At 32.2% G+C, this 14,632-nt stretch overlaps 2 protein-coding genes across 3 annotated transcripts in view; both read left to right on the top strand.

Annotated features, from left to right (window-relative positions):
- Nucleotides 1-5,037, top strand: part of LOC140435501 (sialin-like) — a 48,973-nt gene extending 43,936 nt beyond the window's left edge. For both annotated transcript variants that reach the window (XM_072524237.1, XM_072524238.1), the window contains exon 9: nucleotides 4,651-5,037. In XM_072524237.1, coding sequence (XP_072380338.1) covers nucleotides 4,651-4,845 — 195 coding nt within the window. In that variant the 3' untranslated portion in view covers nucleotides 4,846-5,037. The remainder of the gene's footprint in view (nucleotides 1-4,650) is intronic.
- Nucleotides 5,038-13,477: 8,440 nt separating this feature from the next.
- The window catches only part of LOC140435695 (uncharacterized), a 75,786-nt gene continuing 74,631 nt past the window's right edge, over nucleotides 13,478-14,632 (top strand). Inside the window, exon 1 of the mRNA XM_072524416.1 lies at nucleotides 13,478-13,925. Within this exon, the coding sequence (XP_072380517.1) occupies nucleotides 13,861-13,925 (65 nt within the window). The 5' untranslated portion in view covers nucleotides 13,478-13,860. The remainder of the gene's footprint in view (nucleotides 13,926-14,632) is intronic.

The following is a 14,632-nucleotide window of genomic DNA, read 5'->3' as shown; positions in this document are numbered from 1 at the left end:
AGGCATAAATGGGAAATAAGTAGAACTGGGAAAAGAAATAGAAGACAAAAATATTGAAGAAGTAGCTATAACATAAACAAAAAGAAAAGGAAGTGAAACTACGACTTTGGAAAACGGAAATTTTTTAATATACAGTGGAGTAGAAGAGAAAAAGAGAGCTCAGGTAGGGATATCATGTATGGTCAAGAAAAATATCATCAATAAAATAAGGAATTGGATATATTTCAGTGAGCTTATACTTAGAGTTGATATAGAAATAGGCGCAAAGAAAGCAATTACAAACTTAATTATATGCTATGGGCCTGATAAAAATGCAACAAAAAACAAAAAAAAATAGTTCTGGTTCAAACTGCGAGAAGTAATAAATGATTGCACAGCGAAAATAGTAATCACGGGGTATATGAATGCTAGAGTGGAAAAAAAGGTACTTTTAGTAGTCTTTAAAAAAAAAGCAGATATATAGGGTACTTAGGTATTTATTAGGGAATAGGGAAAATGTATATCTTTTTATTACCTAGAACTTTGCTATTTCACTTTTTTCTATAGGACTTGTGATGTTACCGGAAATGGCGAGAAAGCGTTTCTTTTAACCTTATAAATTCACCCCCTTCAATTTCTGGGCGTCAGATCACCCGTACATTATTTTTCCTTTAACTTTTACTATATTTTGTTCCTTTTTCAATGTGTCAATGTGTTTCCTGTTTTCAATGAATCGTCAAACGGGCCATGAAAAACTCAATGGGAAATTCTAAATTGTTGAATTCCTGCTGCCCTAATAATTTTACATCAAAAGTCATAAGAAACTATGTGTAGATGACTGAAATTTGTATTAAAAACAAATGTTAAAATTGTTTTACGAATTAATCGAACTACAAAAGTTTGCAAAAATACAATACATTTTTTAGGCCACCCCTAAAAGTCAGGCGACACGTAGCACAAGACTGTGTATGACGTGTTGTGTTTTACCATATTAATGTAAGATGTTTGACAATATTTGAATTGTTAATATTCTTATTTTATGATTAACTAATAAACATAGAAATTTTACTAAATATTACTACTACTGAACAATAAATATTACTTTGTTAACAATAAATTATATTGTTTACAAAGCAATAAAGTTAATAAAATGTACTCAGTTGACGAAAAATCACAATAATGTTGTATTCAGGCAATAGTGCTAGTAGCACTGCCAGATCTTTATTTAGCGTAAGACATTTTTTCCAGGAAATGAAGCATTTCACCTCGCAATTTTTTCGTCAGGAGGATCAAAAGGAGCAAAGGATCAAAATCTATATCGAACCAAAGTGCGCCAAAGCCTTGGGGGTGGTTGCCACCCCATCTCGGGGGTGAAAATTTTTTTTTACGTTTTAACCACAGGTTTCGATTAAAAAAGTGATTCTAAACAAAAAATGTTCCATACATTTTTTTTTGTAAAACTGATATTTTTCAAGTTATTCGCGATTGAAAGTAACAACTTTTAGACGAAAAAATCGACGTTTTTAATCGATTTTTCCCGAATAACTCGAAAACGGTGCATTTTATCAAAAAAATTGTAGAGAACAAATTAATAGCTTTTAAAAAGACAAATACAATTCATTTTTTAAAATGTTTTTGCGATATAATAGGTGAAAACAACCCCCTAACCACCCCCATAATTAAAATCGATCTTCACCCTTTTGCAATTCTCTTTGTACATGTATTGTTAACATGTCCAAGAAGTTTGACCCATTTAAAATGCTTAGTTTTAGAAAAAGTACAGCTTAAAGCGAGAAACGATTTACAATTTCATATTTTTTACCCTTCTTTTTTTAAATATCCCCGAAAATACTGAATATATGAAAAAAATTAAAATGTACTAAATTGTAGCTTTTTTAATGAATAAAATTTTCCTTTATTTAGATTTGTTGTTCAATGAATATTTGGCGAGATATAGCCATTTAAAGCATCAATTTACGATCAAGCACTATCTTTTTCGAGCCCTTTAAACTCACCCCATTTAAAAACCAAGGGTTCCAAAAAGATTTAGTTCACAGATCCTTAGCTCTTAAAAACCTCTACAAAATAGTTTTTTTGAAGAAACACTCTATCGTTAAAAATGAAGGAAATACGTTAAAAAAACCAATTAATTTTTTTCCGGAAAATTCCATTAGTATAGTACATTTCGGAGCATAGTAATCTACAAAACCGGTATATTAGGTAGTGGGGCGTTATACATTCGAAATTTTAAGCGTTCTTATTTTGAAATCCCATACAACAGAATAAAAGACCGGACATGAGGGAACATACCGAAATTTTTTACAGTAGTACCGCTAAGCTTGAAGATATTTTAGATGCTGGCAGTTACTGTGCAATAATGTTGTACGGAACTGTTAAAGACACGCAGCTTACCAAGTTAAAAAAAAATAAAAGATTTGGAAGCTTTTCTCGAGCAGATGCGGTACGAACAGTTCATCAAAGCTACAACGAAAAACTCTGCGGTTAATCTATCATCCCTTCTGCCCACTGTTGATGCCTTAGATGAGCATTCAAAAAGATGCTATTACCAAATTCAACAGTGTCTTGGCAATGAAAATATCAGAGCAACAGATTGGGGATGGTATTCCAAAGATGGTTTGTTATTACCCGTACGCATGAACAAATAACCTGCACCCGATGAACTTTTGAAAATTATTTTTTGCCAATGCAAAAAAGGATGCGGCGTTTCATGTGGGTGCAGAAAAGTGGGTTTATACTGTAACTCTGCTTGTTCTGGGTGCTCAGGTGAAGGGTGCAATAATAGTCCACCAATAATTGAAGAAGATGAGGATGACATAGATCACGATGAAGATGTAATTGATGACGAATAAAATTAATATTTTAATTGTTTTACCTATAAATGTAAATATTTTCAACTATTTATGTAAATGTATAAGAATATATGGTGCCTTTTTATGTTGATAAATTTTTTTGTATTTAATTCTACTTTTTTCAATTTATATCTATTAAATTAGTTTATAAAAACTGAAATGTTGTAAAGGGTGATTTTCAAAAGTTGAAAAGTTGCAAAATTTTGGCAAAAAATTGTTTTTACCTATAGCACTCATAACAATTGATTTTTAAGTGTTGAAAATTTATGAAATTGTATTTTAAAGTATAAAAAAACACTATTTAACTAATCCAAACCAAATTTCACTCATCTTAAGATTTGTAATGTTATTTTACAATTTTTGAAAATTAGGGGTAGTTTTCACCCCTAAGAACAATTAAGGTTCATCGGCATGACATAAACTATAAAGCACAGGGTGAGTTGAGCTTAAATCCAAATTTTTATCCAAATCGATCCAAGGCGAAATCATTTTTTTAGAATTAGTATTTTTTTTACATTAATCTCTAACAAGGGTTGCTTTTTAAGGGTTGAAATATAATGAAACTCTATTCAAAAGTATAAAATAATCATTATTTAACTAAAGAAAACCAAATCTTACCCATATTCAGGTTTAATATGTTAGTTTATAATTTTTGATAATTAGGGGTCGTTTTTACCCCTAAAACCCTTCAGCGCACTTCGGTTCGATATAGATTTTGATCCTTGGGCTATCACCTACCTTCTGTTAAAATTTCAACTCAATCCATGCAGGACAAAAAAATTGCGAGGTTTTAATTTTTTTCGAGCTTCATTTCCTGAACTAATTCTAATACACTCCAATCCAATTCCAGATTATACAATTTAAATAATTTTAGTATAGTTTTACTGTGATCCTTATTCCCAAAAATAATTTATGATAATTTAACATAAAACTATAACAAATATTCAATAAATCCGCCATTTTGTACTAAACAGTATTACAATCAATTGTAAAATTCTCGTCTAACATTAGCCAGAACGCGTGGCGTTATTTTTGCACACTTTTCAATAGTTCGCATTTTTAATGCTTCAATATCTGTAAAATTTTTGGTTAGAATAGATTTTTGATAATAGATACCCCTAGATAAAATAATCGTTTTGAGCTAGATTTCCCAATCTCGGAGGCTACTTAATGTTACAGTTAGGTCCAATCAAACAATTATTAAAGCTGTTTTTGAGTAAATCTTGCGCAAAATAAAGATTTGACACTTCGCGCACTATTGCCTGAATAAAATATTTATTCTAGCTACTTTCTCCTCAACTGAGTACATTTCTTAATCAACTTTATTGTTTTTTAAACAATAAATCACAAACTAAAAATTTTGGCAATTCAAATATTGTCAAATATCAGAAACATCAATATGACCAAACGCAACACATCATACACATTATTGCACTGCGTGTGACCTGACTTTAAGGGGAGCCTGAAAAATGTATCATAATTTTGGAATACGTTTAATTCGTAGAGCAATTTTAACATTTGTTTTCAAATACAGATTTCAGTCCTGTACAAATAGTTTGCTATGACTTTTGGTGTAAAATAATTAGGGAAGCAGGAATTCAACAATTTAGAATTTCCCATCAAGTTTCCTAAGGTCCGTTTGACGATTTACCACCCTGTATCTATAATAAAGGTATCATTGTCATTCTTGTATTATAAATTTGGCTAAATATTTTTTTAAGTAGCAATTTTTAAAATTTTATTAAACTTCATCTTTAGAGGGGTTGATAACAAAGTAATGACAAACATTATTTGGTTTTAGACGAGCATTGAACAATGGAGGATAATATTTTACATTGCTGGTGGTATATATCTTATCGGAGGATTGTTCTATTGCATTTTTGGATCGGGTGATCTACAGCCTTGGGATAAAATACCAGGTGACTTAAAGGAAACTGCAAAAGAAACTTACGTCAATCCAAACTTTCAGTCTGAAGAGAATATCCCTAAAAGCTGACTATTATAAAGAAAACAAACAAAAAAAAAACATAAATAATAACTGTGATTATAGTACGTTTACTGGTGTTTTGTGTTTTATTAATATATAAGTTTTAACTATGTCTATTTTATTTTTTGGATGTATTTTTGTCGTATTTTGTTGATTAGCTTAACTGTAACTATATTTTTAACAGAAATAAATAAGATTAAAATAAAAGCAGTGTTTTTGTGAAAAGGAATTGATTATTATCGGGAATATATACAGGGTGGCCCGTCTTATATGACTCGGTCTCTGTATGGCAAATAGCTTTTTCCTTCACAAAACCATATAGAACCGTTAACGCTACAATTTAAAAATAATCTGAATTATGCAGGGTGCTCCAAAAAAGAGTGAAATAACAAAGTTATAATTTTTCTTCTAAAATACTCTATTTTTTCCATTTTTGAATTGTCCGTAAAAAACAAGCTATACTTTTAAAAGGATATATAAGTAAAATATAAGCTATATCTAAATACAGGATTTATTTCGATTTTTTAAAAATATAAGGTTTTAGACATTAGAATTTAGAATTGAAGACAAATTTTGTCTTGGGCGTTAATAATAGAGTATTTGTCATATTTAATCCTACTGTACCGTTCAAGTCAACTATGCAAATGTACTGTTCGGGTCAATATGACCCAACTATGGTCTACGGTCCTTAATTAAAATAAAATAAGCTAATGGTCCTAACAAAACTTTATTAACAAAAAATTATAGTTGATTAAACAAAAATATGTCATCATTATCATCATTGGTGCTACAGCCCTATAAAAAAGCCTCGACCTTCCCAAGTCTATTACGGCAGTAAGTTCTATCCATTGCCAACTGTTGCCAGTTTGCTGCGCCTATTTGTCTACCATCCTCATCTACACCATCCCTCCATCTGAGTTTTGGTCTACCCCTTTTTCTACTTCCCACAGGTTGTGACATAAGGATTCTTCTAGGAGGGTTGTTCTGCTGTGATCTTGCCAGATGTCCTGCCCATCTTAGTCTTCCTATTTTTATAAAGGATACTACGTCCTTACCACCAAATATATGTTTATATCTGTGATATATCTCGTAGTTGTACCTCCTTCTCCAAACACCATTTTCACAGATGCCACCAAATATTCTTCTCAGGATCCTTCGTTCAAATATAAGCAGGAGATTTTCATCTGCCTTGGAAATGGTCCATGCCTCTGACCCATATGTCAACACTGGTTGTATAAGGGTTTTGTATATGGTTATTAATGTTTTTTGGCTTAAGTTTCTGCTTCTCATATGTCTACTCAGCCCAAAATAGCATTTGTTTGCTAGGATTATTCTTCGCTTGATTTCTTCCGTCATGACGTTCTCCTTGGTGATCAGGGAGCCTAAGTATGTGAATTTGTAGCAACAAAAATATGTGGCTAATGTAAATCAAACCTTATTAACAAAAATAAAAGGCATTTTTGTCTTTCTTAGAAAAGCCTAAGAACAAATACCTACAAAATTTAATTTAGTTTACAACTGGGACAGTAATAAAAAGAATGGGTATTACAAATATGTTTGTGACATTTACAACATAAAATATTATTCTTGTTATCGTTTTTAGAGCAAAATTTACAGCGTGCTCGTTTAGCAGGCGGAGTTGGATTGTCCATAGACGGTTCACTAGAATTTTCATCTTCTCTACTCGCTTGTGTTAGTGTTCTTTTTACGTTTACAGTTCTTGTAAGTCTTTAGTTCTTGGTAAATTTTTCTTGGAAAGGATAAGTGGTTTCACAAGTTTTTTTTCCCAATTCTTCAAGAAAAATTCGCCGTTTTGTTAGTTTGTTGGTGTTCCATTGGGGATTTATTGATGTCCATAAAACGAACGCGTTGTAGGCAGAAATGTCCAGCATATTATAAAAAACAATTATAGGCCAGCGATTTGTCTTCCTCTTACATGTATATGTACCAACAAGCTGATCTAGAGTATCCACTGTTCCCTTACTGGAATTATTCTTTTTAGGAATATAGTTAACAACAGTAGTGAAGTAAAGAGACGAACTATGAACTTTTTTATTCGCAATTTATGCTGGAAGCTGTGGCTTATTTTTTTTATAGTCCCCAGCATTGTATTTTTTCTTTTTAGAAGAAGTTGTCCTAAATTGTATGATGTAAAAAAGTTATCACTTCCGGCGCGGCACCTGCTTCCTTTCCTCTATAGATCTGCAATTTTAGAGGTTACGAACTTTTACTGTCACATAAAGCCCAAATTTTAATGCCATATTTCGCTGGTTTACTTGAAATGTACTGTTTGAAGGAACAGTGGCCTCTAAAGCAACTAATTGGTCGTTGACAGTAACATTTTCATCAGGGTTAAAAAATTTTGGTAGATTTTCTACCCATTTCTCCAAAATTTCACGTATTGCAGCAAGTTTATCAGTACGTCTCCTATACTTGCGAAATTTTTGTAAATACTTCCAGGCACATTGTTGCTTAAAATACACTACGACCCGTTTCTTCATTCCACAAACTTTTAGTTGATTTGTCATGGGACTTAAAAACTCCAGCTAACAATAAAAGACCAATGTATGCTGGAAAACCAATTTTATCCAAGTCTTTCCAGTTGGTTCCAAAAACACGCTGTCCTTCCATGTTGGTCATATTTATAATTTGGTTTCAACAGCAGAATCATCACTACTTTCTTCCTCACTCTCACTAATTGTATTGTTTTCTGTTTTTGATACGCACTCATCACTCTCTGACACGTTCGCGAGCTCGCGAAGCTTATCTTCGCGTTAGCGTTCTTCGATGCGACATTATCAACATGCAAACATAGATTGAAATTTGAAATATAAAATAAATGAATGCGCTTGGCATATCAGTGTCCTACCAGCCTACCACTTGTCTATCACCCCCACTTCTTGTTTCTATTCTTGATAAATAGATACACTATAAGCTAAATTTGCTTTATTGACCTAGATAAGTCCTCTGACTAAGTACAATATAAACAACTAATCAAATGCTAACATGGGACATAGCAAACGAAGGGGGAGAATAGATTAACTGTAAGACTGATTTATTGACTTAAAAAGTCCTCTGATTGAGTACAAAATAAACAACTGATCGAATCCTAACACACAGCAAACAAAAGTAGGGGATATAACGAATATATAAAAACAAACAAAGCGAATACCAAAAGGCACTACACAATATCTTTATTATTAATGAACGTATAGCGACATAAGAGATATCATAGGATCACTATGATTATAAATAGATTTACTATAAGACAAATTTTGATTTATTTCATTAAAGAAGGCCTCCGGCTGAGTACAAAATAAGCAACTGATCGAATTCATGCGATATAGCAAATAAAAGGGGAGGAAATAACGAATATATTAAGATTAAGATTAAGAAAAAATTAATCAGTTTTTAGTTGTTACCATCCGTGGAGAAACTATGACAACTATTAGACGGAAGCCTATTTATTACTAAGTGACTAACACTTACTGTGTAGCTTATTCGTATTGTACCGTTTGGTGTGTCTTAAAACGTTTTATTGTGCATTTTTCGTATTCATTCGTAATATCATATGATTGTTACGAATCCGGAATTGGGCAATCTAGATGCTACAAATAAGTTTGGAGGCAGAACCAATCAACTAGAGATCGTATGTATAAATTCTCAATCTATTATAAACAAAATAAGTCTTATCGAATTATTGCTTGAAACTGAAAGTCCGGATTTGCTGTGTATGTCTGAGTCATGGTGTAGTGACAACAATATAAATTCCCTTTATCTTCCTAATTATCTCTTAGGTTCGTACTGTAATCGAAGTGATCATATACATGGTGGTGTACTTATATTTGTAAAGGTTAATTCTAAATTTAATATTCCAAGTTTTCTCACGGACATCTGTCAAGATTTTAACTTTGAGTGTTGTATTAGTTTTAGATGTGACTCAAAAAAATTTTGTTTACTCAATGTGTATCGCTCCCCTAATGGGGATATTGATATTTTTATACATAAATTATATCATGTATTTAATATTTGTTACGTTAAATATGATTCTGTTATTCTTTGTGGTGATCTTAACATCGAGTATCTTAAAGAGTCAAGGGAAAAATCTATATTGATGGATTTCATGATTAGTTTTGGACTTAACTGTAAAAATACTGAACCAACTAGAATATTTACAAACAAAAACGGTGTAATTTCACGATCGAAACTAGATTATTTTCTTACCAACATTCCTCAATTATACAATGAGGCTGTCGTGAACTACAATTTAGGTGATCATCTAGGACTTCATTTTAGTTTAAACATATCTGAGAGTAACAATACTGCTACATGACATTGAACACTGTCACCTATCATATTGATACAACATGTCCTTTAATATCAAAACGCATAACTACTAATACCAACAGAAAATGGATCAATACTAAAATTCTTCAGCTTAGTAAAAAGCTGAAGGATTTATTTTGGCTAGCAAATGTTAGTATTAATCCAGATTTAATGTATAACTATAAAATACAAAAGACCAACTTTATCCGAAAGTTAAAGGATATAAAAAAGCACCATATCAAAGTTATCTATATAATCAAAATAATAATAAAAGAAGGAAGGAGATATGGAAAACTGTGAATCGTCAAACTGGTAAAAATAAAAACAATTTTGAGTGGAGCATTACTGACAATAATAAATTATTGATACATCCAGAACACATAGCAAACAAATTTGGTAAGTATTTTTGTACATCAGTCAAACGCACATTATTAAAACATTTCAATAACTATACCTTTAATGATTTCACAACTATGACAATTAACAACACATTCTTTTTTTCTGAGGTCTCACCATTTGATATTGAAAATGCTATATCTTCCTTAAACTATACCAGCTCAGTAGGTATTGATCAAATCCCCACTAAAATAATTAAATATATTTCTTCATATATATCTCCTGTTCTGTCTCACATCATCAACCTATCTGTTAAGGATGGCAAGTTTCCAAGTGACCTTAAAACGGGAGTAGTTAGTCCAATTTTCAAAAAGGGAGATCCATGTTTGGTTGATAATTACAGGCCAATCACCGTAACAAGTGTACTCTCTAACATTATCGAAAAGTGTATTTACAGTAAAATGTTAAATTTTCTAAATAAATATGATATCTTAAATAAATGCCAGCATGGGTTTCTTCCTAATAAATCTACAGAGAGTGCTTCTATTTCATTCTTTAATTATATCCACGCTGCTTTGAATCGAAAAAGGTATGTGGGTGCACTCTTTTTTGACTTAACTAAGGCTTTTGACTCTATTGACATTGAAATTATACTGCATAAATTAGAAGCCCTTGGTTTTCGGGATCATTTCTTGAACTGGTTAAGGTCATACTTACAACATCGTAAATTCCTAGTAAAAGTCGATAATAAGAAGTCATCTATTTTTAATCTTGATCGGGTGTACCGCAAGGCTCCGTATTGGAACCCTTAATATTTCTTTTATATGTCAATGATTTGATAAATTTTTTAACTGCAGACCATACAGTTCTTTATGCAGATGATTCAGTAATTGTAGTTGACGAGTCAACTGAAGTCGAACTCATTTCAAAAATGAACTTAGTAGCACAGGAATTTACAACCTGGTGTAAAAGGAACTCTTTAATGGTAAATGCAAAGAAAACTATTTGTATGCAGTTCTACTCGCGCTGTAAGCCATCCCATGGTTATAAAATCACAGTCAGTTCTGAGGAAATACCCTTTAGTGATACAACACTATTTCTTGGTAGCATTCTAGAAAGTAATATGACATGGGATGAAAATGTCACTAAAGTTTGCAAAACAATGAATACGGGTTACTATGCGATCCTTCAGTTGAAAACTCTATTTAACACCAATCAATTGATAAGTGTGTATTATGCATTGATTTATTCATATATGGCCTATAATGTTGTCTTGTGGGGAGACTCTAGAAACTCTTCTAGAGTTTTTATAACTCAAAAGAGAATTCTTAGATTGATATTCAATATTGATAATAGACAATCATGTCGTAAATATTTTATTGAACACAGACTGTTGACTTTTCATGCTTTATATATTTATAAGTGTATTATTCACGTCAAAATTAAATTTCAAAATTTTACCCTCAACTCTGACTTTCATAATTACCCGACAAGACACGGGAGGTTGATAAGCGTGTGTAAACACTCCACAACTCTCTTTGAAACTAGCCCTGATTTTGCAGGATCTAAATTTTACAATTGTTTGCCACTTAATATAAGAAATGAAAATAATATTCAAAAATTCAAAAATAAATTAAAAGCATGCTTGATCCAATTATGCGTTTACAACCTAAATGATTATTCATCATCATTGGTGCTACAGCCCTATAAAAGAGCCTCGACCTTCCCAAGTCTATTACGCCAGTCAGTTCTATCCATTGCCAACTGTTGCCAGTTTGCTGCGCCTATTTGTCTACCATCCTCATCTACACCATCCCTCCATCTGAGTTTTGGTCTACCCCTTTTTCTACTTCCCACAGGTTGTGACATAAGGATTCTTCTAGGAGGGTTGTTCTGCTGTGATCTTGCCAGATGTCCTGCCCATCTTAGTCCTCCTATTTTTATAAAGGATACTAGGTCTTTACTACCAAATATATGTTTATATCTGTGATATATCTCGTAGTTGTACCTCCTTCTCCAAACACCATTTTCACAGATGCCACCAAATATTCTTCTCAGGATCCTTCGTTCAAATATAAGCAGGAGATTTTCATCTGCCTTGGAAATGGTCCATGCCTCCGACCCATATGTCAACACTGGTTGTATAAGGGTTTTGTATATGGTTATTTTTGTTTTTTGGCTTAAGTTTCTGCTTCTCATATGTCTACTCAGTCCAAAATAGCATTTGTTTGCGAGGATTATTCTTCGCTTGATTTCTTCCGTCATGACGTTCTCCTTGGTGATCAGGGAGCCCAAGTATGTGAATTTGTCCACTACTTCAAAGGTAGAATTATCAACCGTGAATTGGTGGCCGATGTTTCTGGCTCTATTGTTGGGTGTTGATGCCATTATCTTAGTTTTATTTTCATTTACTTGCAGGCCCATATTTTTTGAGGCGTGTGACAAGGTGGTATACATTTTTCTTCTAGCTTGCGTGTTGTGCGGGAACTAGATCAACATCATCTGCATATGCCAAAATTTGGGATGATTTATTAAAAATGTTTCTTCTGCTGTCTATTTGGGCATCCCTGACCGCCTTTTCCAAAGCTATGTTGAAAAGGAGACACGCCAGCGCATCTCCCTGTCGCAGCCCAACATGCGTTTCAAATGCCTGTGATTGTTCGCCCTGTATTTGGACTTTGCAAACAACTTTACGCATTGTAGCCTTAACCAATCTTATCAGTTTATCGGAGATGTGGAATTCATCCATGGCTTCATCCAATTTATTTCTTAGGACACTATCATAGGCCGATTTAAAATATACGAAAAGATGGTATGTGTCGATATTAAATTCATTGGTTTTTTCCAGTATTTGCATTAGCACAAAGATCTGGTCTGTTGTTGATCGACCAGGCCTAAAACCACTTTGATATTCTCCAAGAAGCTCCTCTGAATATTCACTCAGGCGACCATATAAAATACTCGAAAATATTTTGTATGCTGTATTAAGGAGGGTTATTCCCCTGTAGTTTCTACATTCTAATTCATCGCCCTTTTTGGGTAGCGGGCAAACGATCCCAATACACCACTCTTCTGGGATTTGTTCCTCATTCCAGGCTCTCAGTATGATTTTATATATATGATTAGTCAGAGTAGCACCTCCACATTTAATAAGTTCCGCGGGTATACCATCACTTCCTGGAGATTTATTATATTTTAAGTGTTTTATTGCATCCCGTACTTCCTGAATTGATGGATGCTCCAATGGTGTATTGTTGTTTGCTCCTGGGGGTGGTTAATTTGGATCTTCTACTTCGATAGTAAGCAGTTCTTTATAGTGTTCCACCCACCTTTTCAATACTTCTTCTTTTGTATTGAGTATATGCCCCTCCTTATCCTTACATAGTCCGATCCTTGGTTTAAATTCTTTTCTTGCTTTATTTAGATTTTTAAATGATTATTTTGACTTAATAAAAGACTACAGGGAATGAGGACCGACGGGTTCAGAGACGCTCTATATCGCATATCTTTTTTTTTATATTTTATTGATTTTGTTTTATGTAATTGTCCTATATAACTTGTTGATTATGCTTTATGTACTATATGACGTGTCCTATATCACAATGTGATCTGATGGGATTAATAAAGAATATTCTATTCTATTCTATCAAAATAAATCTGCATAGAATATTTTTGGTGTGACAAAACAAAAGCATTTTAGTAATAATGTTGTAGATAAAGCTTTCTGTAGATCAAATAGTGTCTTGGGAAAACCGTTACTACTCTGGTCAAAGAAGGAGGCGAAAGAAAAAGTGTTGTTTGTTTTGTTATTTTTAAATTTTCTAATAACAAGTACACATTAAAAAAATAATTGCCCTTGGATAACTATCTTTAAAATATTTAAAACAATTAGTAATAGATTAACAAGCAGCTAGTTAAAAATAAGTTAATTTGCATTCCAACTACCAAAATAATCAAGTAATTTAGTAACTATAAAAACAATTATCTTTGAGTGACCTCTTATTTTAAAGAAAGAAACCAGTCCTAATGATCCTTTATCACATTATAAATGTTCCAAATAAAGTCATTGTTAAAATCCATAAACCATTTAGGCAGTTTATATGTTTATAATTTAATTATTATACACTTAAATGGTTATAAAAAATGACGGATCATTGGAACCACTTGCTACTTTTTGGCAATTAAAACGTATGGCTCGTGTTTTTGTCCAGTATTTTACTCGTAGATATTTTAGTATTTTGAAGAAAATGAACGTATAATGGCTTTAATTATCGGAAACATATCAGTAAATATCACGTATAATGTACTATTTGTAAGCGGGTCTTGCTCGTAGCGGTTAGTAGTGAAAAACATGTGGCAAAAATGGTTTATGTGACTGACAAAAATACTGAAGCTGTCGTTAGTTGTAAAACTGAAGAAATTGAAAGGTAATAAACAATTACGTTATTGATTTTGTGTATTTTATTACTAGCATTGGCTCTCCGAGGCTGATAGATATTTAAATTTAAATTTTAATGGGCCGTAAAGGTCTAGAGCTGATAAGTTTACATTTGCCATTACAATTACTATTTAAATTTTGTTTTAATTATATAAAATACATTTAATATTTCTCATAGTCTTTTTATACATTTCCTAACCACTTCCTTACATTTACTTCTGTCCAATAGTTTTTCTTTCCAATCCTCAACATTACTTTTTTGTAAGTATATACAGGGTGAGTCATAACTATTGGGACATAGACTAAGGACAGGTTATTTGGACCAAAATATGGCTATTGGGCCAAATATGCCTTAATAAAATGTTGCTGAGAAAAAAGATACAGGCTGTTAAAGTTAATTTTTGTTTTTCGTTTTTTGCTAATAGTTTCCCTGTATATTTATAAATTGCTATCAAAATTGGCACAGAGGCAAAATCTTAGACAAGAAATAGTATTTTATTTACAATTTTACGTTTTGTCATAGAGGGCGCCATGTTGGTCATTCCTAATGATCAAATTGAGTCTAAACTTTTTCTGATGAAACTTTTTAGTAATTTTTATTAAAAAATATGACGTAAACATCATTTTTACGTAAAATTGGTACTTTTGTTTAAACATGATAATTTCAACCGTTTTCGATAAAAACGCAGTCGAACT

Source organism: Diabrotica undecimpunctata, chromosome 3 (assembly GCF_040954645.1).
Source record: "Diabrotica undecimpunctata isolate CICGRU chromosome 3, icDiaUnde3, whole genome shotgun sequence".
Taxonomy (NCBI): Eukaryota; Metazoa; Arthropoda; class Insecta; order Coleoptera; family Chrysomelidae; genus Diabrotica; species Diabrotica undecimpunctata.
This window is presented reverse-complemented; position numbering and strand designations above follow the sequence as displayed.